This window comes from Colossoma macropomum, unplaced genomic scaffold, assembly GCF_904425465.1.
Source record: "Colossoma macropomum unplaced genomic scaffold, Colossoma_macropomum, whole genome shotgun sequence".
Taxonomy (NCBI): Eukaryota; Metazoa; Chordata; class Actinopteri; order Characiformes; family Serrasalmidae; genus Colossoma; species Colossoma macropomum.
The window spans coordinates 25,046,041-25,073,027 of NW_023494800.1; the positions used below are offsets into that span (position 1 = coordinate 25,046,041).

Here is a 26,987-nt window from a genome sequence, read left to right on the forward strand (position 1 = left end):
CATGTTTGAAAAATGTTTGTAAAGTTTAAGGAACTACCACACACTGTACAGCTTCTGTACAAATAAATGTTTTTCCTAGAACCATATATCCGAACCAAGGACATATCACAGGAAGCATTATTTATTAAGAATGTGCTATAATTTAGTGTACCGTTGGTTACATGTTATGTGACTGCAGTCTTTCCTTCAGTACAACCCCACCTTTACTGCTGTTAAGGTGTCAGCCCCCTGTCTCTTAGCTATCTCAGAAAGGACTGCAGCATAGTATTAGGTTTCATTAATTCAATTGCACTAGAAACACAATGTTATAGACTTACAGGACGTCTTGTGTTAATGGGAAATTCTGCTAATTTTATAAAAAATTGCATAATTCAATCACTGAGACATAAACAAGGCCATTCAGAGTGGTTTGATGTGAAATGGTGTGTTGTAGAAAAACTTACAAACAAACAACTTAACAACTTTTTTCTCTACAGTCATGGTGATTGGAACCTGAGGCCTTATTCATATAGCATTCATGCAAACAAGCACACAGATTTTATCTTAAAATGATTGTAAAAATGTAGTTTTGATGTGAACTGTGTTCAGATGTATTCACGTTTCAAACCTGAAGTACAAATGAGTGTGCTACAGGCATTACAGTTTACAATTTCTGAATGTCTTATGTTTTGCATTTTTATAAATAAGTTGTACGCAGATACTGAGAACTTAACAAGTTTAGAATGAAATTCTGGCTTGTTTTCTAAACGAGACCCCAAAACTCACACCATCTATAGGGCAAATATATCCACTTTATTTACTATCCAGAAGGACCAGAGAACCTGCAAGTGCCTTCTGAATTTTTATATGTACTGTTGATGATGGTAAAATAGACATATGTTTGATAAAATGTTTTCTTTTGGGACTATTTTGCATGTACCTCGCCAGTGTATGTTTTAGGTCAACAACTCATCTCAGAACTATCATAAAGCAATCTGTCAGGCAATTTTGTTTGGAAATATTTTATGTTATAGTTTTCATGTGAGGGAGCTTTTGGAGGCCCTTTCAACGTCTGGTTCCCATCAGTGCCACTGTGAACAATTTGTTTTTTTTTCTAGAATGTAACATTTCACATCAGACTATTCTGAATGACTTTGTTTACCTATTAATTCCCTTTTAAGACATCAACAAAACTGATGCCCAACTGTCTCTCAGCATGCTTTAGCTCAACTTCTCAACAAACATGCACTCTTCACACCCAAATACATCCATATACTGTTTCCAGAGAGTAAAAGCTGTTTGAGGACATTTCATTTCACTGTGCCTCACTGTAAAACGAATAGCCGTGCCTGGGCTTGGCTTCAATACGGGGCAAAGATAACACTTTTCCAGCAGGGATTCTGATGGTTCTTTATTCAGGACCAAGGGTTGGGAGGGAGGTATATCCTTAGTAATGTGTCATGGTTATAATCAAATTCAGATTGATTATACAAGACATTGCTATGGTCTTTTCTTACTTCTGCTCTTTTTTTTGTCAGTTTTAACCTGTTAACCTATTTTTTTTCCTTGCTACCCAGCAGCCCTTACAAGAACAAAAGAAAAAGAAATAAAATTACAAGGTGAAGACCTGCAGCAGTTTTTTTTATAATCCAAAATGGAAAAAAGAGTCTCTCTTTACATTTTTTTTTCTCAGAAAAGTTATGATTTACCATTTGGGGACTAGTCAGTTCAAAGAAATAGGTCAAGCTGAAAGAAATCAAATGGAACCGTTAGTCCACAAATGGCAAATGAAAAGACTTCTGCATTGTCGTTCTTTACTGTATAAGCCTTTATTTGTAAAAAGTCAGTTGGTTAATTATAACCCTTTTTTGTACCACATACTGTTACATTTTGTATTAGTAAAAAACACATTTTGCTCAAACACCTAGAAAAGCTGACTGACACCATTACATTAATTGGCACTGACAAAAAAAGGAAATACAACTTTATACTTTACAAATGTTGAATCTCATGAAGACAAATCATACCCCGAAATGAACCATAACACCTCAATATAGCAACAGAATTCAAACCAAAAGATTAATGTGAACGGAACCAGTACAACACAAAAACAGAACGCATTTTACTCTCAGGGCAGGATGTAAAGTAGAAATATATTCCCTTTCTATGAGAAAACAACAACGATAAGAGTTAACGATTCATTAAAAAATACAACAAACACAGGCAACTAGAAATGAAAGAAAACAATACTGAAGAATGATTTCATTTCCAAATCAGTTGTGGATCGGTTGCCTTTGAGAAGTTGTTATTTGCCAATTGTTTTGTAGGTTTCTCATCTTAGTGGCAAGTTTGTTTGGTGCTGTATTTCTCGGGATAAAGTTCACTGTAATTGGAATGGAATATTCCACTGAACCACAGAACTAGTGCTCAGCAAAACAAAAGTCACTGAGCCACACAGTTTTACAAACATGTTTCTCCCTAATGGTTCAAAATGACCAATATCAATAGCCTCTAATCTAGAGGCATGTCATCCGGCAAAGGCAAAAAAGAAAAAAAAGTAAATCGTACCAGTCTTGCATTCTCATGGCTTAAGTTCTGGTGCCACTAATGACCGTTTAGATCCTAATCAGTTCTACGAGATGTTAGCAGAAAAGTCTACCTTGATCTGATGGCTTACTAGGTGCAAATCTAACTATTCGTAATTGTATGTGATACATAAAAAAGCAAGAAAGGATGAGGATGTGCGTATTCCTTATTTTTATTTCCCATTAATGATTTTGTCCATTGCACTCCTGTCCCTCACCCACCACCCCCCACCCCCCGCCCCCCGCTTCTGTTCAACCATTACAGTGTTTAGGTTAGAAGGAATGCAACGTAAAAAAAGCACATCTACACTAAGTCCTTTCTCTCTCTGCATGTGAGGGTGAACATATGACCAGTTTTGAATACAAAAGAATTATGAAAATAAAAAATTCGGACAACTTAAGTCATGCAAAACAAAACCGGTATCTTTTTTTCTGTCATTTTTTTCCTTTTTCTTTTTTCAGAGGTTTCGTTTGCAGAAGTTATGCAGGTGCTGCAAAAGCTGTCCATGCCAGTCGCAGTGAGGCTAGCTGTTACTACCAACTGCCCTGTTTAGTTCATGCATTAAGAAATATAAGTGAAAGATATCATATTTACAATACAATTCACATGTAATTACACATATACACAAGAGGCAAGAAAAATTCACATTGAAATCAGTTCAACAGTTTTTGTACTTCCTTTTCTCATGTTTTTGTGGTGAAAGACGGAAAAATAAAACAACATACTCAATTAAAACCTCTGATGGTTTATAGTGTTCATGTTGATGGCATGGGAATATCGAGGTGATTCCGTTAAAAGTGATTGGAATGAAGTGAATGAAGTGCATGACAAGATTGACATATGTCCTCCATTGTCACAGGTTTTTTTTTTCGCCCCGCCCCATCCCTGATATTATATAAAGCTCTCTCTCTCACTCGCTATCTCTCTCTCTCGCGCTTTCTCTCAAACATTTATATATAGTTATATATATATATATATATTTATAAATATAGAAGTGAATATTAACAAAGAGATAAACGAAATCAAATAGATCTTAGTTATTCCTAAACCATTAAGACACAGAACAATTCAGTGAACCGAGTCTAACACTGTGACACATTCTCCAAAAAAGGCCAACAATCACCTCAGTGACCAGAGTGCTACCTTGACGTAATGTCATTCGTAAGTCTCTTAGTAATATGCTCTTTACATGAATATTGTTTCAGCTTGGCATGTCCATCATTGCAGAAGGAATCTGTGATGGCGCCTGCAATAATATCTAGAAACTGAAGGATAATTCCCCAAAGAGCACTGAAGCTTGGTCAACAAAAGAAAATCAACATATAGGTCCTATGTACTCTGAACTGATAAGATGTTTTGCTCGATACAGAGGTTAGCTTAGCATCAGAAGTGTAATTACCTCTCTAACTCACAGTTTTTATGGTATGCAACACGACAGTACTCTCAGATGCTAGGAGTGATTCATCCTCAGAGATGCTAACGGGGTTACTAACTCGCCATCAAAATAGCATTGTGATCGTGCTCCCCAGGACACTGGAGACCACCGGAGAGCAGGAGTATTGACCAAAACGTCTGGCACAAGGCAAAGGGATGGAGTTCTTCATTGCCAAACTCAACAACATGACAAAGACACGATGCAGTAGTCGGTAGTCACGCTAAACAAATGAAAATGTGTTTTTGAGAAGCTCATTTCTGAAGCTTTATCACAAGTAGGCCTTTTTTTTTGTCACACTGTTCAACCTTCGACTGAAAAACGAGCAAAAACAAACAGGGAACATGACTACAGTGGTTAGCTAATCCGCAAGGATTGCCACAAGACAAACACCACCTTTCCAGCCTGGTGTTGCTACATGTTTGAGTATTTTGGCCAGTCGACCACTGTAAACTAGCATATCGGTCTTAAAATATGTCGATTCCAGCACTAGCATGAAACTGTAAACTTCGCGATAAAGTCATAATGCTAATGTGATTTGCTAAGTTGGGAAACTGTTAGCGTTTGCTAACCTTTTAATAGCCTAGCACATTTCTATAACAGTTAGCTAAGTGTATAATAGCAGTAAACTGAGAGCTATCTCACGTGGCTATTCCATTTTGGTAGCATTAACAACTGTACTGCACTAAGTGAGTTTCAGACATGGATCTAGTGATTTAGCTGGGTTTGCTAACCAGCCAAATAGCTTTTGGCTAACACTGTAGCACTTTTCTGGGAAGTACTTTTACCAGTACAGGATACTTACTGTGGTGTATGAACTTCACTATAAGATAAAAAGAGATCTACATCGATTTAAAATGAATGCCTATTTTAAATGTTTGCAGCAACCAACGTTGTCTCTGATTTACCTCAGTCTACTGATTCATAATCAATGTTTAACCATGATTATAAAGACTACTGCGACCATTAAGGCTTGAATTGACTTGCTGCGTGGTATTTGCATTGTATTGCTCTGATAATATACTCCATGTGTAAAAATGCTTCCATGATCTAATTAAGGCAGATCTTGCAGGGCAACAAATGATCCCCAACAAACCAGCATTCTACCTAAAATTTGACCAAGATCACTGTAAATTAGCTGTGTGCTGGTGCTACAAGAACATGCTGATGAGCAACAGAATATCGAGATGACATGCTTACTGGCTTGACAAACTGCAAAGCCAAAATTCCTATTCTCCATTCTTAGTTACCATATCTGTATGGCACAGATCAACATAGCACTGCTATGCAGCAAATCTTTGCTCTGTTCACTGTTCAGCCTTAATAGGCTGAGCACAGATGCATCCCAACCAATGACATTTCAGATTTTTGTGTGGCACATTTAACTGAGTATCACAGAGTAAGAGTGCATAGAAACGGCAAATATAGTGGGAAACAAGTACTAGTTAAATAATGTGTAATTGAACAGATACTATAGAAAACCTGTACGTCCTGTACTTCTAAAGCATAAAACACAAAGTGAGGGCAGATTAAGCCAAGCTATGGACTAAATTTTAGTCCATGACTAGGCGCAATCTGTGCATTTCCCCATTTGAACAAATTGTACTAGCTACTTCAGAAAAGCTTTGTTTTGTTTTTTTTTACAGAAAATCTACTGAGCTACCAAATGTTTACTTATCGTTCTAGGGTCAATCACTGAAAGAGAAATACTGTACCTTAGTTAAGTTCCTAGCTGATTGATAAATCTACAGTGCACTTTTATCAGATGTAAAAATATATTTTCTCCTCTTCTTTGTCAGGTTGTGCAGTCATATTGTTTAAAGGCAGGGGCATTCAAATGACATGAAAGAGTGCTTGCATGGGTGCATGCTACCAAGCATTCAAGCAATGTTCATGTTTGAGATGGCCTAAAACCCTGTTTCCTCATCTCTGGCTTTTGATTTTGAACTCATTGGCTCCATCTATGATGTGATTTGTCAAGTCACTAGTCCTCAGGTGCTGAGCATAGGCGATGGAGTTTGCGTTCAGATGTTAGCCTGATGTTAACCATAGCATGCAGCACAACTTATTCACCAGCTAATCCATTTGAATTACACCAAATTCATCCTTCTTGACAAAGTGTACACTTTGCCTTTCTGACAGATGTTCGCAGCACACCGAATGTCATCTCATTGGTTTCTATCGAGAAATTCTAACAAGCCAAGGCCTTCATCAGATTGATTACTTCACATCTCACCTCCATTTTCTTTCATTCACTGCAGGTTCACTGAATTTACATTGCTACACTTTAGATATTTTCCAGCTTGCACCTACTACCAACTGACTATGGTCCTGCTGGATATCAAAGGACTAACGTAAAAGGCATTTTCAGTCAAGTTCCAACAAGCTCAAGTCCTAACAAACTTTACTTGACGGCTGTTAGAAGATTAGTGGTCTCTTTACCCTGCTCAGTAAAGTTCTTGTTGCCTCATTTCCTTCACCTCTTAAAGTAAGTGTAGCATATTAATGGTCTGGCAATGAGTCTCTCTCTGTAAGTCCTTTCGGTACAGAATGGTGTGGTATGATCTGAGATAGTTGAGAGCTAGAGGACTCTGCTGGGCTCTGAGGACTGAGACCTGCTCAGAATGTCCTCCACCTGGACTACAGCAGAGTTCACAGGTCTCAACCCACCACATCACTTGAAGGTGCACTAGACCTCCTAGCTGACATCCCACCCCAAGACATCTGCATTCTGTACTTCCTCCTTGGCTGACCCAACCTTGCTGCGACAGTAGCACTGTCTAGCTGGTGTCCGTCTACGCGTGCAGCTTGAGCAGTTTGAGCACGGGGTCTTGGAGAGATTGGGTGCCTTTGAATTTGGACTGAATGGAGCCATGGGTGGTAGGTCTGTGGACTTTGTATGGATTTCGAAGCAACTAGCGCGTGCAGTAGGCTCGTTGTGATCATGTAGAGATGGACAGAGGTTTGGTGGAGGCCTTGCAGCATGACATGGTGCATGGAACCCTAAACAGATGTGGCTAATTGAGGCAGAGGAAAGAAAAAAGAAGTAGTAATGAAATAAGAATGGATTATAGGCCTTTTTGGTTGTCACTTCAGTTCATGGCTTTTATCGTACATCTCATTTTGCCCCATAAAAGACTCAGAAGCTCTTTTTATTTTTTCCTGATCGTGCTGATGTCATCAGTCTTTGGGATTGAATCCTAAGATGCGTAACATCAGGGCTGTGGGTGGGTCTGCAGTAAGGTGAAACGTCAAAAGTCAAGGGCCGTTCCACCCTTTTTTACTTCAATGATCGACTGAGGACACCTCCTTCAGGTTTTCAGACAGGCACGTTAGAGGAACCGGAAAAAACAACAGCGTGAATCGTTCTCAGGATGGGCCACTACAATGAGCGAGTTACTACATACAATATCAGGTCACACTATGGGCTGATCTCTTGACTTAAATATGAAATAGATAAAAAAAAAGACAATTCCCACCTCTCCTGTTTTTAAATACACAATATTCTTTTTTTTCTCTTTTTTCTTTACAACATCATATAGTTGATGGACTAACTTTAAATCCAAGCTCTGACAAACAACGTAGCTCACCATGGTCCCCCTTATGTCCTCAGACAACACAAAGCTGTATATGATGCTCATGAATGCTGTATCTACAAAACAGATGGATTGCACTAGGAACAAGAATAAAGCAAGAGTACAATTATACTACCTAACCATGTCAATGAGAATACTGAGTGAATGTACACTTGAAGCCTTTTTTTCTTCTCTTGAAACGAAACAAACGAAAAAAAGAAACCAAATGAACGATGCATATCTGTGGCTCATTACCTAGCAATGCGCTAACTCTAGAACTCTATGTTTAAGTAACGCTCTCCCCCGAAACACATCATTTTTCAAGACAAAATAATAGCAACCAGAGTTGTCAGAATCCTTAGAACCAGAATGAAAAATATATACCCCAAAGGAGATCGCTCTCAGAAAACATCATGAGGAAAGAAATGAAAAAGAAGACTCTGGGCGGGACTCTTGGGTGGTTTTCAAATGCGCGGTGATGGCCGTCCAGTGTAAACCATTGACCAGAGCTTTATGTCTGAGAAAGAGAAACGCAGTCTCTCGCAAAAATCAAGGGAAACGACACATAATCCAAAAGAGGTTGCTGTACAGTGTAGAAACGGACAATTTCCGTAAGTCTCTTCCATGGGAGACAGCGGAGGGAGGGCTAGGAGGCGCAGTGAATGGGGTTTGGGGGGTAGGGTGTTCTGCCCGGTCGGCGCCCAAAAGCACACAAGCCACCGCTGATTTCACGAGCTGCAGTTGGGAAAGGCTGATTACAGTGTGTATCAATAAAAAGCCAATGAGACGCTCTGATGATGTCCTTTTTTTGTATCTCGCAAATCTTTCTTTTAGCAAAAATATCATGCAGTCTTTAGTTCCAAACCCTCGCCGGGGGATGGGGGGAGGAGGAGGGGGTTTCATGGTTGTATGCTTGTTTGTAATTACAGAAGAAAAAGAAATTCGAACGCTTCAAATGTTTGTCTCGCATTATTCTTAAACATTCAAGTCAATCTATATAATACTTTTTTTTTACATCAGAAAAGTCCTTTCAATTTTACACACGCATGTGTTTATAGAAATATAATATATAGAAATATGCATATACATATGTATGAACTTTTTCCTATATGTGTATACATATTTTCCCAATTGTATCAAAGCCAATTCAATGTGCTCTCAAAATATGGCCCATGTTTCCTAGGAGGATGCGCATCAATTCACGTAGTACAACCAGTAGATAAGGTTGAAGAATCCAAACGTGATGGGGAAAATCACCCGGGACCACTTGTCAATGGTGCTGACATCCGTCAGGTTGGGGATTTTGAGCTTGAGCTTGGACGAGCGCCTCCGTAGCCGGCAGTTGGCACGGCTGCGCATGGCGCTGCGGTCCAGCGAGTGGTGGCCGAAGCCGTCCCGCGAGGCCATGGGTTTGCGGAACTGCACGCCGGAGCTGTCGAAGGACATGACGGAGTTCCGTGAGTCGCTCACGCTGCTGCCCACGTCTGACGGCATCACCTCGTTGTTCATCTCCAGGGTGGTGAGCAGGATGTTGCCGTAAGCATCCACCTTGAGGAGATGAAAGACACAGAGCGACGGTCACCAGAGGTCGCCTAAAGTATCTTGGGCAAAATTGTACAAAATTGTCTCATACTGCTCATGCAAGATGCAATGGTGATGTGATGTCACATTTACAACAAAGCATTACTTTTGAAGAAACTAGAGAAACTTTACAGAGCTTCGGCTCAGAATATAATGGCTGAAACACACAAAACATTCGCTAATGGCATTGTATGACCTAAATCTGCAGTCTTGCAGCTATTATGAGTTCTAAATGCATGTACCCCGACTTTTCTTTGTTCCTCGAGATACAGATTTCTTCGTTGTGTATATGACCTGAGGGTGTTGGTTTGAAACGGCGCTGAAATGGAGTCCTTGCGATGTGAAAGAAAAGATGAAAAGAACATTAAAACGCCCAGAAAAACTTTGACAGTCAAGCAACATTTTTCTAAAAATACAAAAATGCATAAACATGAGGGTCAACAAGGAAACTTTGCATAAAGCGTGGCAAGTTATCTTTCATTCAGAGACATCTGGCTTCATTCAATCTGACTGTCATGTCATTTGTCCCTTGTTGATATTTTGGTTGTTTTCCTCTAGGTGTTTAGAAGTATGGAATTGGCTGATGTTGGACAATTTGGTTGTGCTAAAAAAAGGGGGGGGCAACTGAGACCACACTTCATGCTTAGTATTCAATCTATTTTTAATGAACATGTGATTGATTGCTGCTACCTGTGAAAGATATTTGATACCTTTCAGGGAAAGAAGCTGCAAAATCATTAGATCATGGACTAACATAGTTTGTGATATAAGACATTTACTGTAATATCCAGTGTGATCATGATTATTGAAGATAAATATATAATAAAATGGCTCACAGAAAATTAGGCTGGAAAAAAGCAGCCTACTGGGACGTTGCTGCAGTTAGATTGAAACAAGCCTGCAGCAATAACCTAGACGAAAACCTGATAGAATAATGTCAACGTAATCTCATATAAGTTCTGAACAAGATGAGCCTCTCTTAATGATGAAAAAGTAGCTTCGATCAAATAAAAGAAACCATTGGTTTAGGAGAAGCAATGGGCAATGGGATCTCTGAATGCAATCTCAGCTGGTGGAGCCAAGCTGTTTGTAACACTAGCTAGCTGTCAAGAACCTGATGCTTACACAATGGTACAGAACATTAATCAGCTAAAACATGTGAACGATATTTGAATATTCTGTTTAATTCGGCTCTGTTTGGACTTTTGACACGGATATGAACTGAACAACAGTGATGGACGCCCAGTGTTGAAAGGATGCCAACCTGTTCTCTCAGACGTTTGTCCTCGTAACGGGAACGTTCATTGTTGGCTTTGTTGAGCCTCTCGTTGATTTTCTTCTGCTGCTGGGGTCCTCGTCCGAAGAACACGTAGTTTACGAAGGCATATTCGAGCAGGGCCAGGAACACGAAAACGAAGCAGCCCATGAGGTAGACATCAATGGCTTTCACGTAGGGGATCTTTGGGAGGGTCTCCCGCAGGTGGGTGTTAATGGTTGTCATAGTGAGCACCGTGGTAACCCCTGCAACAGAGCAAGGCTACAGGTCAGATATTTATTTTTTCCTTTGTTGGTTTTTGTCACAGTTGACAGAAAGAATTAATAAGCCCTATTCCAATTGGACTTGTTTGGGGATCTATGGGGATTTTTACACATTTCCTCAATGATAAAACTCTAAATTACAGCCGTACATGTAAGCTTCTAGCGGGTTGTATTTTCTATGAACCCGATGTTACACACTGTCATCCAAACATTCAAGTCTAAAAGGCAAGGCGACATCTGCATGGAAAATCACTGAGATGTGTATCCAGATGGGATTAAAATCATACCACCAGTTTAGTGAAAAAAAGGTAGTGTTTTCTTTTACAGTCCCCTGTGTTCTAGCTATTAACTGGCTAAGGGTGAGCTGAAAAATCCAAAGTAGTTGGTAATTATTTTGGGTAACTTGATGGGAAGTACCAAGACAGCCTAACTAAATTACATTGAAATGCCTAACAGGTTCTAGCTGTCAAGCAGATCAAGGATGTAAGAAAATATCTCAGATTTGTAAACATGTTTAAGCAGACCAAGAGTCAGGTAGTTTTATGGGGTAAAAAGTCAGTCCAAACGCTTAAGAGTCTTAAATACACTGTCAGCAGTGTCTCTCTATTACCTAGAAACAAAAGTGAATCTGGGTAGTAAAAGACAGTAATCATTCTTTCAACGGTTTTAGTTGGCCCTTAGCATTTACTTTTTATTTTTCTGATTTACTTTATGACTTAAACACAGCACATTTATTTAATTTAGTTGGACTGTCTTAGTACTTATTCCTCTTTTCATCTAAAATAGATACTCAAAAATCCTAAAATAGATCATAGTTTGGACTTTGTACTGCACATTAACCTGGTTCATACCTAGAACATAGGGAACTGTAAAGGAAAGTGTTACCATAAACAGTAGGTAATTTGGAGTGTAATTTCCTCAGGGGAGGGGGAAGAAAAACACCAAAATGGTCAGTCTGGACAGAAATAAAGTCAGAGTAGCACCTGTAAAAGAGGTAATTACCCCAGGCACCCAAATTAATCCAATCCAATCAGACTATAATTCAAGTTAAAGTTCTTTTCATGTGCATGGTAATGCGACAACCCTTCCTATTAAAGCAACAATTTAGTGAACAATCAGTTTTACCCTTATCCCGAATGTAATCACTCACTTAGTCACCTGGTAAACCACATTTGTGAGTACTTGACAAACTTTTACGCAAGTGTGTGATTAAGGTTTGCATTTTGCACAATGCTAATTAGCTTCAAGGTGTTTTTTTTTAGCTACGTTAGTCTCATAGCTCTAGCTCAGAAGAAGCAAAAATGGGATTCCAAACATGTCTTGGCTGATCACCAAAATTTGGTTTAAAGGTACAATTGTGTAAATTGTAGATTTTTTGATGACAGTATTTATAATGTATGTAGAGCTTTTTGTGGGCTTATAGGGTATTATAAGGGGGAATTCGTGGGCATTATAAGGTTCTATCTGCCATTTTTCTTGAGTTATTTTTGTTGAGTTATGTGCATATTGTGAATCATTTAGTGCTGTCTATTGTTACTATGGTGAGCCTGTATTTAAAAACGTAAAAAGTTCCTCCTTCAAAATGGCATATAAAGTTGGTGTTATAAGTTTCTAACTGCCGCAACTAATCAGTGCAGCTGATGAACATTGGCTAACCAAACAGAATTCATGTTTTATTTATGTCCACATACTCAGCAATAAGCTGTTCACAGAAATTAGTAGCTTCGCTATGAAGCCTAGTTATAAGAACCTTAAGGTGTTTTTAAACCATTTAGTAAGAAATCATAGAAACAAAATGTAAGTTGAAAGGGTAGTAACACTGCCAGCTGACCAACTCATCTGAAATATGGCCTTTTTTTTAGTTAAAAGCAGTTACTTAGCTAGTGATTGCTAGCAATTAGCTTGGTATAGCCAGCTAGCTAAATGATCATCTCTACCAAATAAAGAATATACAATCTAACCAAACGATGAGTTTAAGGATCAGTCAATGATCAGATAATATAGACATCTTTGGAGGTTATTAGTTGGTAGTAAATGAAATGAATTTACTAAATGTGTGTGGCTTATCTAGCTAGTGTTAGTTAACCAGCTACAACATATCTTAGCAAGTGAGAATCTTAGTGTAGTAAGTACTGTAAAATGATGTAAAACTTCTTTTTAGACATTTTGCACTTGTTTGAAGTGAGTTTATCTTATGAAAGTGTCTTATTCCTTTGTTTTACTTTTTTAAGCATTATTTCTTGAACATTTAAGATGTTTTCACTTGCTAAGATATTTTTACCATGTAGATGGTTAACTAACACTGGCTAGATGAGGAAGGTAAGTTAGCTAACTTTATTAATTTTTTTTAGCAACTACTAACCTCCAAAGATTCAATTACATTAGTTGATCAGTGACTGACAAGCAAAATGATATGTTTCTATAAGGAATATGTAGAGTATGTAAAATACATAGTGTACATATAGAGTGTATTTATATCTCATGATGAGAAATATTAGCTACAGTAACTACTTTTGTTTTCTACTACTAGATGTTTTCACTTGCTAAGATGGTGGTGAACTTTCCTTTCCAATAATGGATTTATTCACAGATAGAACATTATAAATATAAACTTGGAGAGCTCGCAGAATTCAAAAGTTCTGTCTAGGTTTGGTTTATTCCAGAAAAGCCTATTTCCAAATGCCCTACGATTTTAACATTCAGTCTCAAAAGCATATCAAGACTGACGTTGAAAGGTGATTGGACTACATAAGAGTTTTGCTATATTCAAAGGAAAATCTTTGATCCTGAGTGTCTCAAAACTGCACTAAAACATTAAACCTTATTCTCTAACCCAGCGTATTGTTAATCATTGCTTTTACACAGTCACTGCTGTCAGGGGGTTCTTACCCAGGGCCACCCGAGCAGCGGAGGCATCATAGTTAATCCAGAAGGAGACCCAGGACAGGATGGTGATCAGGATAGAGGGCATGTAGGTCTGCAAGATGAAGTAGCCAATGTTCCTCTTGATGCGGAAACTCAGCGACAGCCGGGGATACGAACCTGAGCAGACGGACAGAGGGAGCAGGCACAGATAAGGCATGTTAGTGAACACGACACGAGTGCAGGAAAGAAAGACTGCACTTTGTCAGTGTGCTGGACGGCTGTTTCTCCATTTGTTCGAATGAAGCATTTAATTTCCCCAAAGCAATGGATTCCTTCCCGGGGACAGGTTTGATTCCAGTTAAACATGGCTCAAAGTCGCCAGCACGGCAGATTTTTTCTGAAAGCCCCTTCTCAGCAGGCGGCTCCTCTGGCCTTCTGAGAATTGCCACATAAAACTGCAGTGCCTTCTTTTGTTCTCTATATGCCCCCCTTTTTGTCCATTAAATATCACCAAAGGGGAATCTGAGAAAAGAGGAAAAAGTCATTTAAACGGACAACATGTCCCCCTTACTCTGTACTGTATTTAATGTCTAGTGTGCTGAAGACATGAAGAGTTAAGGGCTTTTCAGGTAGGTCTGCCTTACACTGATCCTGATACAGTAAATGTGAGGCATGGCAAAATATTATACCTTATGGTGTATTTATGCTTTCACAAGGCCATTTGCATAGTTACAAATAAATTCAATTATTGTAAAAAATATAATTATGCTTTAATTGCAATGAATTTAATTACACCTTAGTTGTTAATCAAACAGTACAGTTCACTACTTACAAGTAAATATAGATTAATGTACTAGGGGAACACATTCATCACATTTCTTTCCATACAAAAATGGAAATCATGCAGCATTTGATATAAATTGTGTTAGTCTCAAATTAGTCCATGACTAAAGGTAACTGTTTATGCAAGTAGATGCTTAACAATGTACAATATTGTAATTTTTGCCTTGAAATTTAATGTCTTTTTTAGGCTATATTCAGTGACAAAGTTGTCTTTTTATTCAAGTTTGACATTAATAATCATTTTAAAGCAGCGCCTACTAATCGTGTAAAAGCATTCCCATATGTTTACTCTCCCTTTTATTCTTTCCTGCATTAAAAAAAAAGTCTCTTTTTATGGTTTTGATATTTATTACTATACTTTTTGTTAAGTAATGTTTGCCTTATAAAATTTGCTTAACAAAAAATATTGGCAATACTTAAGTATAAGGGTTATAATGCCTTTGTAATGCTCTTATAAAGACTTTTCAAGTCAGAAGCCGCTTATTATTGGTATGTTCATTGTCTCTTTATCAAACAATTACTACAGTGAATAAATAATTTTCCTGAGTCTGTTTATTTGTGCATTATACATTATAATCCTTTGCACAACATACTATATTATACTGTTATGCCCTTATTATGCTTTATCAAGCCAATATCTTGAAAACTGGGTTGGCTTCTCAGGCACAGTCTTAGAATGGCTTCAATTATGTTAAACGAACAGACAGTTTTTGGTCCTATTAAAAAATCCTTCATCAAAAACATATGTAACATTACTTCTGGAGTGCCACAAGGTTAAATTTTAGTGCCTTTGCATTTCTCTCTATACATATAAATCAATTTTCATAGCTATGCTGATGATACACAATTACGCATTTCTGTTATTTTTAACAATCAAGACTCTGTTGACATACTAATCAGCTGTGCAACAGATGTTTCTTATTGGATGTCTTAAAATAAACTAAAGACGAAACTGAAATGCTGATTCTTGGTACTAAAATTGAGGAAAATTAGACTTGCATACCAAATCTGAAGTCTGAAACTTGGGTGTAATTTTAGAATCTGAGTTCTGTTTCATCCCACATGTAAACACACTCACTAAAGTAGCTTTTCATCATCTGAGAAATATTGTTAAAGTTTTTTAAAGCATTTTCTGTCCCAGAGCGATGAAAAAAATAGTCCATGCTATTGTTAAAAGCAGAGCTGATTACTGTAATGCTCTTTTTTTCTGGGCTTTCTGAGAAAACAATACATCCTCTACAACTTGCAAAATGCAGAAGCACAAGTCCAAGGAAACAATGACCATTGTTTTGAAAGAAATTAACTGTCTTCCTGAATTTTTAAAATTATTTTTAGGTAATTGGTGATTTATTACTAAGGTATAGCTAAGAATCTATAGGAAATAAGCACATAAAGGACCCAATGCTTAGGTGAGTGGTTGTGCACAAGATTATGATGTATAATACACAAATAAAAGTCCTCTGGAAGATGCTTAATTCCCTCTAGTTATTGCTTAATAAAGAAACCAGTTCATTAGCAGCGACTCAATAAGGCTTAAGAAGAACTCTACAAGGCCATTATAATGTTCCCCTATACTGAAACCATACCAACATAATTATTCTTAAGCACCTAACCTGTAGGACTTGCTATTCTTTGTAAAACATGCAAAGAAATTAAGTTATGATGCTTTTTGGGGCTCCTTGTTCCAAATCTTGGCACATGAAATGAATTGCTGTTTAGAATTTATTGATTATTCATATCTCTGTGTCAGCGAGTTATTAATGCCAGAGTAATATCCACTCCTGATCCCTGCAGTTCTGACTTCCCACAACTTCAGCTTAACTGCGATGTTTACGGCTGAGGAGGCATAACGTATTCCACTGGGAGCCTTTTGACTACAAGTTTATCAAGGAAGGAGGGAAGGGACTTCATCAAGCCTGGAGTTAAACTGCAATTGGCTGTAAGCAACATGCAATGAGAGATGACCCAATCTGGCTTCCCGTGAAGCTCATGAATCAATAGTCCTCCACACATTTTTTATTCACACTCGTTCCATAGACTCCCGGTAAGGGCAAGAGCACTTAAAGTAACAGTTACATTTCCTAAAATTTAAGCAGAACATCACCAGGTGATCACCTTACATCTTCCTCATCTTCACAGTAAAAACTTAGCCTCAGTTTTAACCCTTAGAAGTCTTTGCTATACTACTGAGATGCATACATTTACTTGATTTCTTGCATATTTAGTTATATCATATACATTCATTTTAAAACCTGTACTGTCAGGTTTGAATCTGCTTTCTGCTTGTTTATATCAAAAAAAGACCAAAACATGCAAAAATTTGCACAAAAGTGTGTGGACAACAATAACGTTAAGCAATTCAAACAGTGGTGAACCCTCTGGGACTTCAGAGAAAGCCTAATGATTTAGAGGGATTTGAAAATCATATGTAATTTTTAGTTACTTTTATTTAATAGAATTAACATTATGACGTATTGCAGCACTACTCTGATTTCATTGTTACGTTTTGGTTGGAAAAACAGCTTAAAATCTTGAAACTCAATGGAAAATGGCCCCAGATCGAAGTAGATCCAAGCAAGCTCTCCCATTGGATAGGCCTTCAGGAGCTGAACTAAAGGCCTTGTAGAATCAGCCAATCACATTTTGACTTACATTAGGAACATGGAAAGACATCTCTCCAGGTCTTCTAGAAGTCCTACATAAGGCACTGAGTGCAAGTATGAGTGGTGGTCTAACTAGGTTTCAGTCAGTTGTAATGCTGCAATATACAAGGTAAAATGTTAATGTCTATTACTAGCTTCAAATAAAATGTGTAACAGTATTAGCTTAGTACTAACATACTATAAGAAATCCTATATGGAGGCTAACAGAAATTAGCATTTTTATTCATTCTTCTTATTATTTTTTTACATTTATGGCCTGAAGGCCTAGTTTTAGTAGTCCTGGATTGCTTGTTTCATACAAAATAATTAATGTCAAACTACATTATGCCTTTGCTATTACCAGTGACTCTGAACTGTGGTTTCTAAAGGTTAAGCCTTGATCACTGTACAAGTTTCAATCAGTAATACAATATCAGAGAATCTTTGACTGTTAGAGCTTGAATTTGTTAAGGAGTAGATCACTTTTGATCACTTCCCATTGAGTGAGTGAGTATCCCGTTCCTTACCTGTGGTAAACCTCACTTCTCTGGACACAAGATGTAGCTCCACAATGGAGAACTGCGGCAGCTCCAGTTTGTCCACACCTGTTACAGCGTTCTTCCCACCTTGCCAGAAGAACACAATGTCATCTGTGGTGTATCCATCTGTGGGGAAGATGGGGAAGAAGACACCGAAGGCTAAAGTTACAATGAGCTCAATTTTACCGAATATAATAGCAATAATGAGTTTTTTTTAGGCTGTCAATAATCTTGCATTAATTATTAGCAACATCAATATCAAGTCATGTCAAACTGTGAAACTGAATGAGTTTATTATTCATGAATATGACTAAGATAATTAAAATAGTAAGTTATGGCAAGGATTTTTTTACAGCCTTACATGAAGTAGAGCTACAGTATATTGTGCAGAACATCTTCTCTAAAGACCTTTCCAGCCATGTGCAAGACCTCCATGCCCCTTTACACCTCATTGGAGCATTTATGTTGCTCTCTTGGAGCTCCCAGGAACCGTATGTAACTTGGCTCTGGGTTGGCTGAGCTATATTTCATATTTTAATTACGCCTTTCGTCCCTTGAGTGTGCCAGCGCTCTGTCAAGGGTCATATCATTTCCCTGCCTGGATTAGAATTCATCCCTTTTTAATCATTTTGCCTTGTAATGTTGGGGTTGAGTGTCTATAGCCCCGCTAGTTTCCCTCGCTGCCCAGTGCTAGGCCAGTATTACTGAGTAGCCGGTCAGAAAGATCCCTCCTGAGCATCCCAGCAGCTCTGCCTCGCTGTCAGTAAATTTCTTCTAGGAGATTCCATAGAGTATTCCATAGGATAATGTGGGAAGTAGATTTAAGTATCGTGTATGGTAGGCTTTAACCCTTTAAAGTCTAGCGCATGAGAGTTAGCACATATCGTTATATCAAAAAACTTTTGAAATTCTTATAGAATTTCTCTGCTTTTTCCAGTGTAAGAACTAATATTGAATTACACTGTACTTTACAGTATTGTTAAGTATTGTTCATTTGCTGAATTTAATATTTTAGGGGAAAAAAAAACAACAGAAAGTGCGGCCTGTGCAAAAGTTATGGCACATTTTACTTCATGCTTTATTATTTTTTTTGAAACATGTTAAACTTGGCAACTAAATAGAAATTGTAAAGCAACATTCCATGTTTTGTTTCTTTAAAGGATGTGTACTTATTTTTACTTAAAAAACCAAAAAAACATGCGTTTCCAGGGGTGTGCAGACCTTTGCATACGAATGTTTTGCTTTAAGCAAAGTTATTTTTATTTATGTAGTGCTTTTTACAACAGGTATTGTCACAAAGCAGCTTTAAGACCTCTCAGGCTTAAAGCCTAGACAGAAAAGGAGCTGGAAGAAAAAAAAACAAAAAAACAACATTGTTTTAAAGTGTTTTATAATAATACTATTATTTGCTTTGGCTCTGAGTTGCTGATAATAAGTTAAGGTTTCTTCTTGAGCACTGATTATTATAATAAGTGTCTTGTGGCGCTTGCCAGGCTGCCATTGTAAATAAGATATGTTCTTAATGGTTTGCCTGGATAAATTAAAGGCTACAAAAAATTAAAAAAAATGTTTCTTAGTGTTTCATTATTTGTATTTACAAACAAATAATACAACTAATGTAGTACATAAGTTGCCCATTAGCATTTTCAAAAGCCAGCAAAAGCATTCATTTGAAACCTAGCCCGCGCCATTTGTCTGTGCGCCACTGCTGCATCAGTGATGGACAAGGTCCACCTGCCTGGTGGGGGCTGGCTGGTCAATAGCACGGGGCACCTCATTGATAAACAGGCAAGGCCGTTCAATCTTACCTCAGTTTGTCAATGCTGCCACTTGGCCCCTGAGTGAAAACCCTCTCCGAGCATTTATCACCACCGGCTCCCAATGGCTGGGTGGGCAACACCGCGGTTACGGGTGATTGGTGTAAATGAGCGTAATGATCATGCTTGCTGACACTAGGTCTCTCTGGGCTGTGGTGTGACATCAAAGAGATGAGGTGGACAGGTCTAAACTTGCCATCTGGTTTTCAGGAAGGAAGCTGAGGGGCTCGGACTTAAAGTGCCATTCAGGGATTTGGAAAGCTGTTTTTGTTGACGAGACATTTAGCGTCCATTGTTTCTAGAAAAATGACCCCTCTTAGATGCCCCACTTCTGAGCAGAATGATTCTACTTTGATCCAAAATAGCTTTTGAGTCTGTCTGTTGCAAACAATGTAAACAGAATAAGCAAAGAAAGCACTGAACAGAATGCATTGAGAACACATTTAGAATATATCTTGATTAAGCACCCAGGGAAAACTTAACACTGTTTCTCGCTGTTACGGACTGGCAGTTAAAATGTTTAATGAAATATTTGCTCGCTTGAATGAAGTTCTGAAATGCTCAACATTTTTTATTGATAGCTTAAGCCCACAATCCCTTAAGTAAGACTACAGTGTGTCTTATGAACTAAGCAAAAGTGGCAAACGTTTGATAAATGCACCAGCGGACCCATTGATTTTTCAGTCTACTCATGCTTTAGTTTTCTTTGTTGAGATCCTGGTTTGCCAAGTTTGCTAAACACTGTGCACTGATTTTAAAATAATTAATAAACAATTAGTGGTGCTTTAATATCATATATAATGTTGATTAACGATGGTATAGTTCAGAACAAAGATAAAAAAACTTGCACAAAAGTTAAATCTAACACCTGGTGCTGTTAAGTGTCATTGGGTTTAAACAAGAAACGTTATGAAGGCACACTGAGGGAAGTCAAGCTCAATTTGAGCCTTTTGATGTTGCCTCTTGCCCTGCTATCTGTGAAAAAACGTTGACTAGTGCTCTCGGTTTTTATTCAGAGTTTGCCACTCCTAGATTTAAGTTGTGTCCAACCCTGTCCAGTTGAGTTTTTTGACACCCGCTACAATGTTGCAGCAGTTTTCTGTCATGATGGAAGAAAGGCGACCTTCCTCCAGCTTCCACTCCTTCCCCTCTACAGATCAAATTCTGTTTTTGGAAAACCTGTTCCAAATACCTGTGTTCTGTTACATCCCAACCCTGAATGTAAATGTATACAAAGCTTGAGAGCTCTGGATATATTAAGAACATTTTAGGAATAGAGTATGATCTCCCCATCTTGGAACCTTCAATCATGAGGCACCCTGTGTAAATGACTATAGCTTTAAGGTAGCATGGTGCACTTGCTGTGCCATTTAGACTGTGGCTAAATGCTGTCACAGCTATTTCTTTAGGTTTTATGCAGAAATCTGACGAATTGAGGAGTCACCAATATGCGCATGTCTGATTGTTCCTTGGCAGTATGGAATCAGCTTAGCAAGCAAGGTGCTTTCAAAAAAGACGCTCATTCTGAGGCATCTGTGAAGAGCATATGGATGTTTACTTAGTGGAGCCGATGCAACACCAACATAAAAGTGCAGGAATGACATGCTGAGAATGTATTCCAGTGCAGAATTTCATTTTGGTGGGGCTCGTTACAGGTTTAGGGGGTCAACTAGCAAGCAATATGCCCCAGTCACTATTAGTGAGACAAACACTAACTACCCAACTTCATTGCAGCTAAATCATATTATTCACCCAATAACCACAATAAGAGGGAAACATTTTGGAATATTAAACAAAACATGTGATGGCTAAAGGTAGTTAATATAACATCCAATAGCATAACATGGATGAAGCTGATGTCTTCTTATTTACTCCTTATTTAAATTTCCCATTCTACCTTAAATGGTAGTGCAGTTAACTCTCACACCATTTAAGGTGGAACAGAAAATTTGATTAAGAAGCTGGTGAATAGGAAGCCTAGTATAATATGGTGGGTAAAAGCTAACTAACCAGAGTGCTACTTTTTACAACACTAGGGGTAGATGTTTACATTGAATGGTTGAGGATTGCATTGTTCATGTTGCTTTTTCTTCACTATGATCAGCTACTGCTACTTACTAGTTAGCTAAGTAGCCTATAGGAAGCTCAACCAAAGCTCAGCTAGGTTCTCACTATCAAGGGAAACAGTGGAGCAAGCTAGTGCTGTGTTAAAAAAGCATATTTTCTGGGAAAAAGGGTCTTTCTGTGCATTTTGCATAAATGACGGGGGGAGCCGTCTTGCCATGCTGATAGCGGCTGTAGTAAAGAGAGCTTTAACAGCCTCTGTTATGTGTTTGAGATGGAAAAAATGAGAATGCAAGAAATCTGTGCTTTTGCCTGGTCAGAAATCTGGGGAGGGCTGGCTTCCCAGTGGGGTGGCCTAGGCCCCTCCATAGCTATGCCCCTGGTGATTTCTGTATAGAGGTGAGTGTGAAGCAGGTTTTATGTTTATGTGCGTTTTACTAGTCCACTTACAGCTCTCAATCTCCAGGGTGCAGTTCTGTTCGTCCAGGGGGTATCTCCTCAGATCCATCATACACGCAGCCGTGGTGGTTATTCTAGAAAAACAGAGGCGCGAGGAGGAGGAAAGGAGCGAGGGAGGGGCAGGAAGAGCAGAGAGAGAGATAGGGAGAGAGAAAGGGAGAGAGAGCAACCGTTACCTTGGTAACCTTTAGGAAATCGTAGCTTAGCCTTGTGAATCTCTAAATGAGTAATGTTTGGCAGCCGCTGTCGTGCGCCAAGAGAAAGAAAAAAAAAGGGGGGGATGCAATCATTGGTAGGTGAGTGCTGTATGGAGCCTGTCGTCGTTTCTGACAGGGGAGGGTCGGAGAGAGAGAGAGAAAGAGAGGGAGGTAGAGAGAGAAAGAGAGGAGGGGGCTGGATTGTTTAGCAGCATGCTGCCTCTGCAGTACCTGCAGCAGCTCTCGCTTTTTAGTCTTCCTTTAAGGACATTTTGTCAGACAGCATTACGGATTCTTCTTTGCACAGAATTAGGCTGTTTACTGTGTATGTGTATCATGTAGAGCAAAACAGGGCAATGAGACACTGGCTTTTCAAATATGAATAGGATTACCATTAGTCATGAATGCATGTTAAAACCATATTACTCAAACAACACTGGTCAGTCACACAGAAAGCATCAATCAAGGCCTTTTAAACACAAAATTACTAAAGGGTTGGAGATGCCCAAAGGTATAAACACCTCGATCAAACTGTGCTTTTCTACATCCTTTACAGAAATACAGGTTTTCTTTAACAGTCATAATGTACTTCACAGCTCATGGCCAGTGTTAGCCCGGGTCAGTTTTATATGTTTGACAGGAACGTCTGCTCAATTGTCACTTCATTAACATATCCCACTGTGTGATGCACTTTCATTTTGGCAATAAGAATACTGGCAACAAGAACGTCGATAGTGCTTACTTTGCATTTGTGTGCTAGGCATGTTCAATTTTAGTGTAAAGTATAGAACAAACTAGATTTTTTTTCTATCTATATTAATATATTCTAACATATTATATAGTAGTGCTTTAGAACATGGACCAGATCACTGAATGTGTTTAGGATTAAATGTGTCATGACGAGCACCTTGCTGAAAAAGATTATAGGAACCATTTGGATTAAAGTCTGATTTTTTTGGCTTAATAGTTGCCATTAGAGGCCACTAGTTTCCTGTAGGACACCTTTAGATCCCATTGGGAAACCATCAGATGCATCTAGAATCAGTCCCACCTGTTAAACCATTAGGATCCTTTACACCGTGATATCAACCCATCAGAGAAACACAGAATACCAGACAATTGGACGCCACCAGAAGCCAACAGAAACTTTTAATCATTCTATGATTTTTAGCAGAGCAGAGTTCAACTAACTAACTAAGACTGAACTTCTACAAAAGCCTCAACAGCGAAATGTTATATTTTTTTATAAAGTGTGCCCACCCTTCGCCTTTATTGCAGGAGACTTGGTTTCAGCTTTCAACGAAATCTGCAGGGATATTTTTCCACACCTCCAATGTTCAGTCTTAAAAGTTGTTTGCATTTTCTGCTTCTTACAATTCAAGTAATCCCAGCCATATTCAGTGATGCTGATGTCTGGACTCTGGGGTGGTCAGTCCATTGTTCTGAGAACATCAGCAGCCTCTATGTTTGATTTTACATCCTCTTTTTTGTTGTCTATTTTCTTTCCTCAGTTATGGTTTCTTGACTGCTACAGACTACTCAGACAGGTTGATTCAGATCTGAAACAAAAACAGAGCTTGATTTTCTCCTATAACTCAAGCAAGTAGAAGTACAGAAAAATATCCCTGCAGATTTGTCTTCCAACGTTCTATATTCTTAATAATCATTACAGTGTTTGCAGATCATTAGATTATTTTTGAACACATTTTTTTCTTTGTTAATTTTTATTGTCTCCAAACACAAACATAACTGTCATTTTTCTTTAATTTTACTCGTTTTTTAGTCTATTCATTTATTATACTTTATTTCGTGATCTGATTTAAACATGGCTGATCTCTAGAGTGAGCTTTTCCAGTTTAATGACTGGGAAAATCCGCTTCTGATGATGAATCTTGAAGGTGGGAGGAGGGTGGATTTTTGAGGGTGGGCTGTTTTTCTGCTAGCTGGCTACTGCAGGAGGAAGCCTAATCGCTGATGTTTGCCTTATTTGTATATATGTGGCTCAGTATTCTGATTTCCTTTTTGCAGTGGTTGCATGATGTATTTGTGTAGTGAATGCTGGGTGCTGTAATGAGAGAACACTGAAGAACAAAAACACAAAAAGGATCCAAAGATCATGAATTCTGTCACATCGTTGAGGCTGAAGAATCAATTAAAAGGGTAAAAATCCTCAGTACGAAGTTTACACATGTCTGCCTAGACAAGCAGCACTCATTGGTTAAAGATGTCACGTGACCTCAGCGCACACGTTCAATAAAACCACAGGAAAAGGATGTGCGAGCGTGGGTGTCGGTGGTGTTCAATGTTGAAAAATTTACTACTACGGCACATTTTCGTAATTGCATTTGCCATGTTAAATCACAGCAGCTCCCTCCCTGGTTTTGTGTAAATGAAATGGGATTCGCTGGTTTGCGTGAATGGGAGGGGAGGAATAAAACCAGTAATTGAGTTTCGGCTCATCACCCCACTATGTCAGGAATGTAGATGCACTCTCTGGGAGCCGTGTGATAGGTACTGCAAGCTTTTGCATGCTTGTGTGCTTATTTTATGTGGAATCCTCATATATATGGTAGTTTGTGTGGGGATTGTTATAAAAACTAGTATCGGCACGATCAAGAACCGAAAGCTTATGCTAATGGTTAGCGCTACAAACACTGAGAAAGTATGCACAAAAATGCATTAGACTGGGTAAATCCGAACATAGTCTAGTTCTAGTTTAAAAGGTTCCCATTGATTGTACACTCTTAAAACAGATGGTTCTTTAAGGTTTTTTTTTAGAAAAGGGAATGGTTCTATATAGGTTCTTTGTAATTTCTTTGCATGGTGAAATGTTTCTTCAGATTGATGTGTTGTATGGTTCTGTATAGCACCAAAAAGGGTTCTGCTATTGTTATGATGTCAAGCTTGTAACAAAAGAAGAACCCTTTTAGTGCTATATAGAACCATTTTAAACAGGTTCTGTGTAGATTCATACATAATACAGTATCCATCAATCAATTAAAGTGTAATTACACTTTATTTACACTAATTACATAAAAGAATCATTTAAGCATGAGATCATGTTTCTGTATAGAACTCATGATTCTAAATACAACTATTCCCTGTATTAAAGAACCCTTGAAGAACTATCTTTTTTAAAAGTGTAAATTAGTCAAATACAGACTTAATCTATGTCTGGACTCTCTGAACCGTCCAGTGTTAATGTAATGAGAGGCTAAACACCTAGTTCTAGCAGTCTTGCTCTTTGTTTAAGAAATATTGGCGAGTGCTTGACATAAGAAAAGTCATAATTTTATTGGTCTGTTCTTTTATTGTATGATATTTCACCTTGTTATCTCTTCACGTGCTATACCTCACATTTGTGATCGTCGTCCCTCCAAAATTGTGAAGATGGTATGAAGTAAACAGGCTCCAGTTATCAAATTGCAAAGGCTGCAATCGATATTCTATTCCTTCTCTCAATCTTTTCAAGGAAATTGCATCTAAAGAATCCAGTTTTAATCAGTTAAAGTACGTGATTTTAGATCAAGAGGTTTAGTCTTAACCAAGAGTCTAAGAGCGCAGAGGAAGTGGGACTGCAGCTCCTCTGAGGGAAGCTGGAGAGACGTGGAGTGTTTGTGGCTTCAGGGCTCGTGTTTGGCTGCGTCGTCAGAGACTCCTGAGCGGCTCTCGAGCCATTTTGGGTCGGTCCCTGAGTGGCGCTCCACTAAAGAGCCGGTGTCATATCAGCTTTAGAAGGAAATCTAGGACGTGCTGGAGACAGGAGCCTGCGCAAGGTGATTTCTGGTGTAGCCACAGTTAAATACAGTTCTGAGACCAACTTAATTTCCAGCCAAAAAGGCCATTAAGTACAAGTGATTTCTCAGGAGATATTTCTGAGATTATATATAACATAATCCACTGGTATAAGGAAAGGCAAAGAACTATAACAGAAAAAAACTTTTCCAAAGTTTCCAGAGTTTCCAGAACTGGATAAAGACCTGGTAGACCACCTAAACTGTCACCATAAGATAAACAGTTCTTAAAGCTTTCACCTTTGAAGGCTTAAGCTCCACTCTTGCTTCAGATCGAATACAAAATCCACATGTACTTGTGTCCATCCTTCCACTGTGAGAAGACAACTCAACACTATGAGTCTGAAAGAATGTTAACTTCTTAAAAAGCCATTACTGAGAAAAGGAAATAGACAAAAAAGAAGAACATTTGCAAGCTGCTGGTGTTCCTAGGACAATAGACTGACCACCCCAGACCTCAACATAACTGAATGTGCTTGGGATTACTTGGATCGTAAGAAGCAGCAAGTGCAACCAACTTTTAAGACTGAACTTTGGAGGTGTGGAAAAATGTTACATGTTACTATAACAGCTGGTAACACCAGACATGACAGTTCCATATCAAATATATGTTGGTGTTTGACTGGTGTTTTTCTTCCTTTATCACAAGATACAGTAGAACGTCATCTCAACAGTCCTGTGTACAAAATTTCAAAGCAATTTCAAGAACAAACCATCTGCACAATGCAGCGCTGCACCATACGTTAGCAAGCCTTCAAAACAAGTAAGTCTCAATACTCTTTACAGCTGCTGGTGGGCACCCTGAGATTCGTGTGAGCTGTTGGTTGGTAAACCCCTCCTCAGCACCCAGGGCTTACTTCATCAGGAGACATATTAAGTAAGCATTTAACACTCCATTAATTCCTCCACTTGCTCCTAGATATCATCACATTTGCCTTTTAATATGATAGCTGGAGATCCTCCCGTCTCCCCAGTCCAGATGTCTGGCTTCACCACAGCTCATGTTGCTTGACTAAGTTACTGGCTTCTTCAAATTCTCCTGAGATGTTTGGCCCTGTTGCACTTAAAGACAGAC

The 26,987-nt window shown here is 38.5% G+C and overlaps 1 protein-coding gene across 1 annotated transcript in view; it reads right to left on the reverse strand.

Moving 5' to 3' along the window:
• Positions 1–8,766: 8,766 nt before the first annotated feature.
• gabrb4 (gamma-aminobutyric acid type A receptor subunit beta4) overlaps positions 8,767–26,987 on the reverse strand; it is a 78,315-nt gene continuing 60,094 nt past the window's right edge. Inside the window, exons 5-10 of the mRNA XM_036588033.1 lie at positions 21,913–21,995; positions 17,570–17,707; positions 13,582–13,734; positions 10,418–10,674; positions 9,396–9,485; positions 8,767–9,120 (exon numbers count right to left, since the gene is read on the reverse strand). Coding sequence (XP_036443926.1) covers positions 8,767–9,120; positions 9,396–9,485; positions 10,418–10,674; positions 13,582–13,734; positions 17,570–17,707; positions 21,913–21,995 — 1,075 coding nt within the window. The remainder of the gene's footprint in view (positions 9,121–9,395; positions 9,486–10,417; positions 10,675–13,581; positions 13,735–17,569; positions 17,708–21,912; positions 21,996–26,987) is intronic.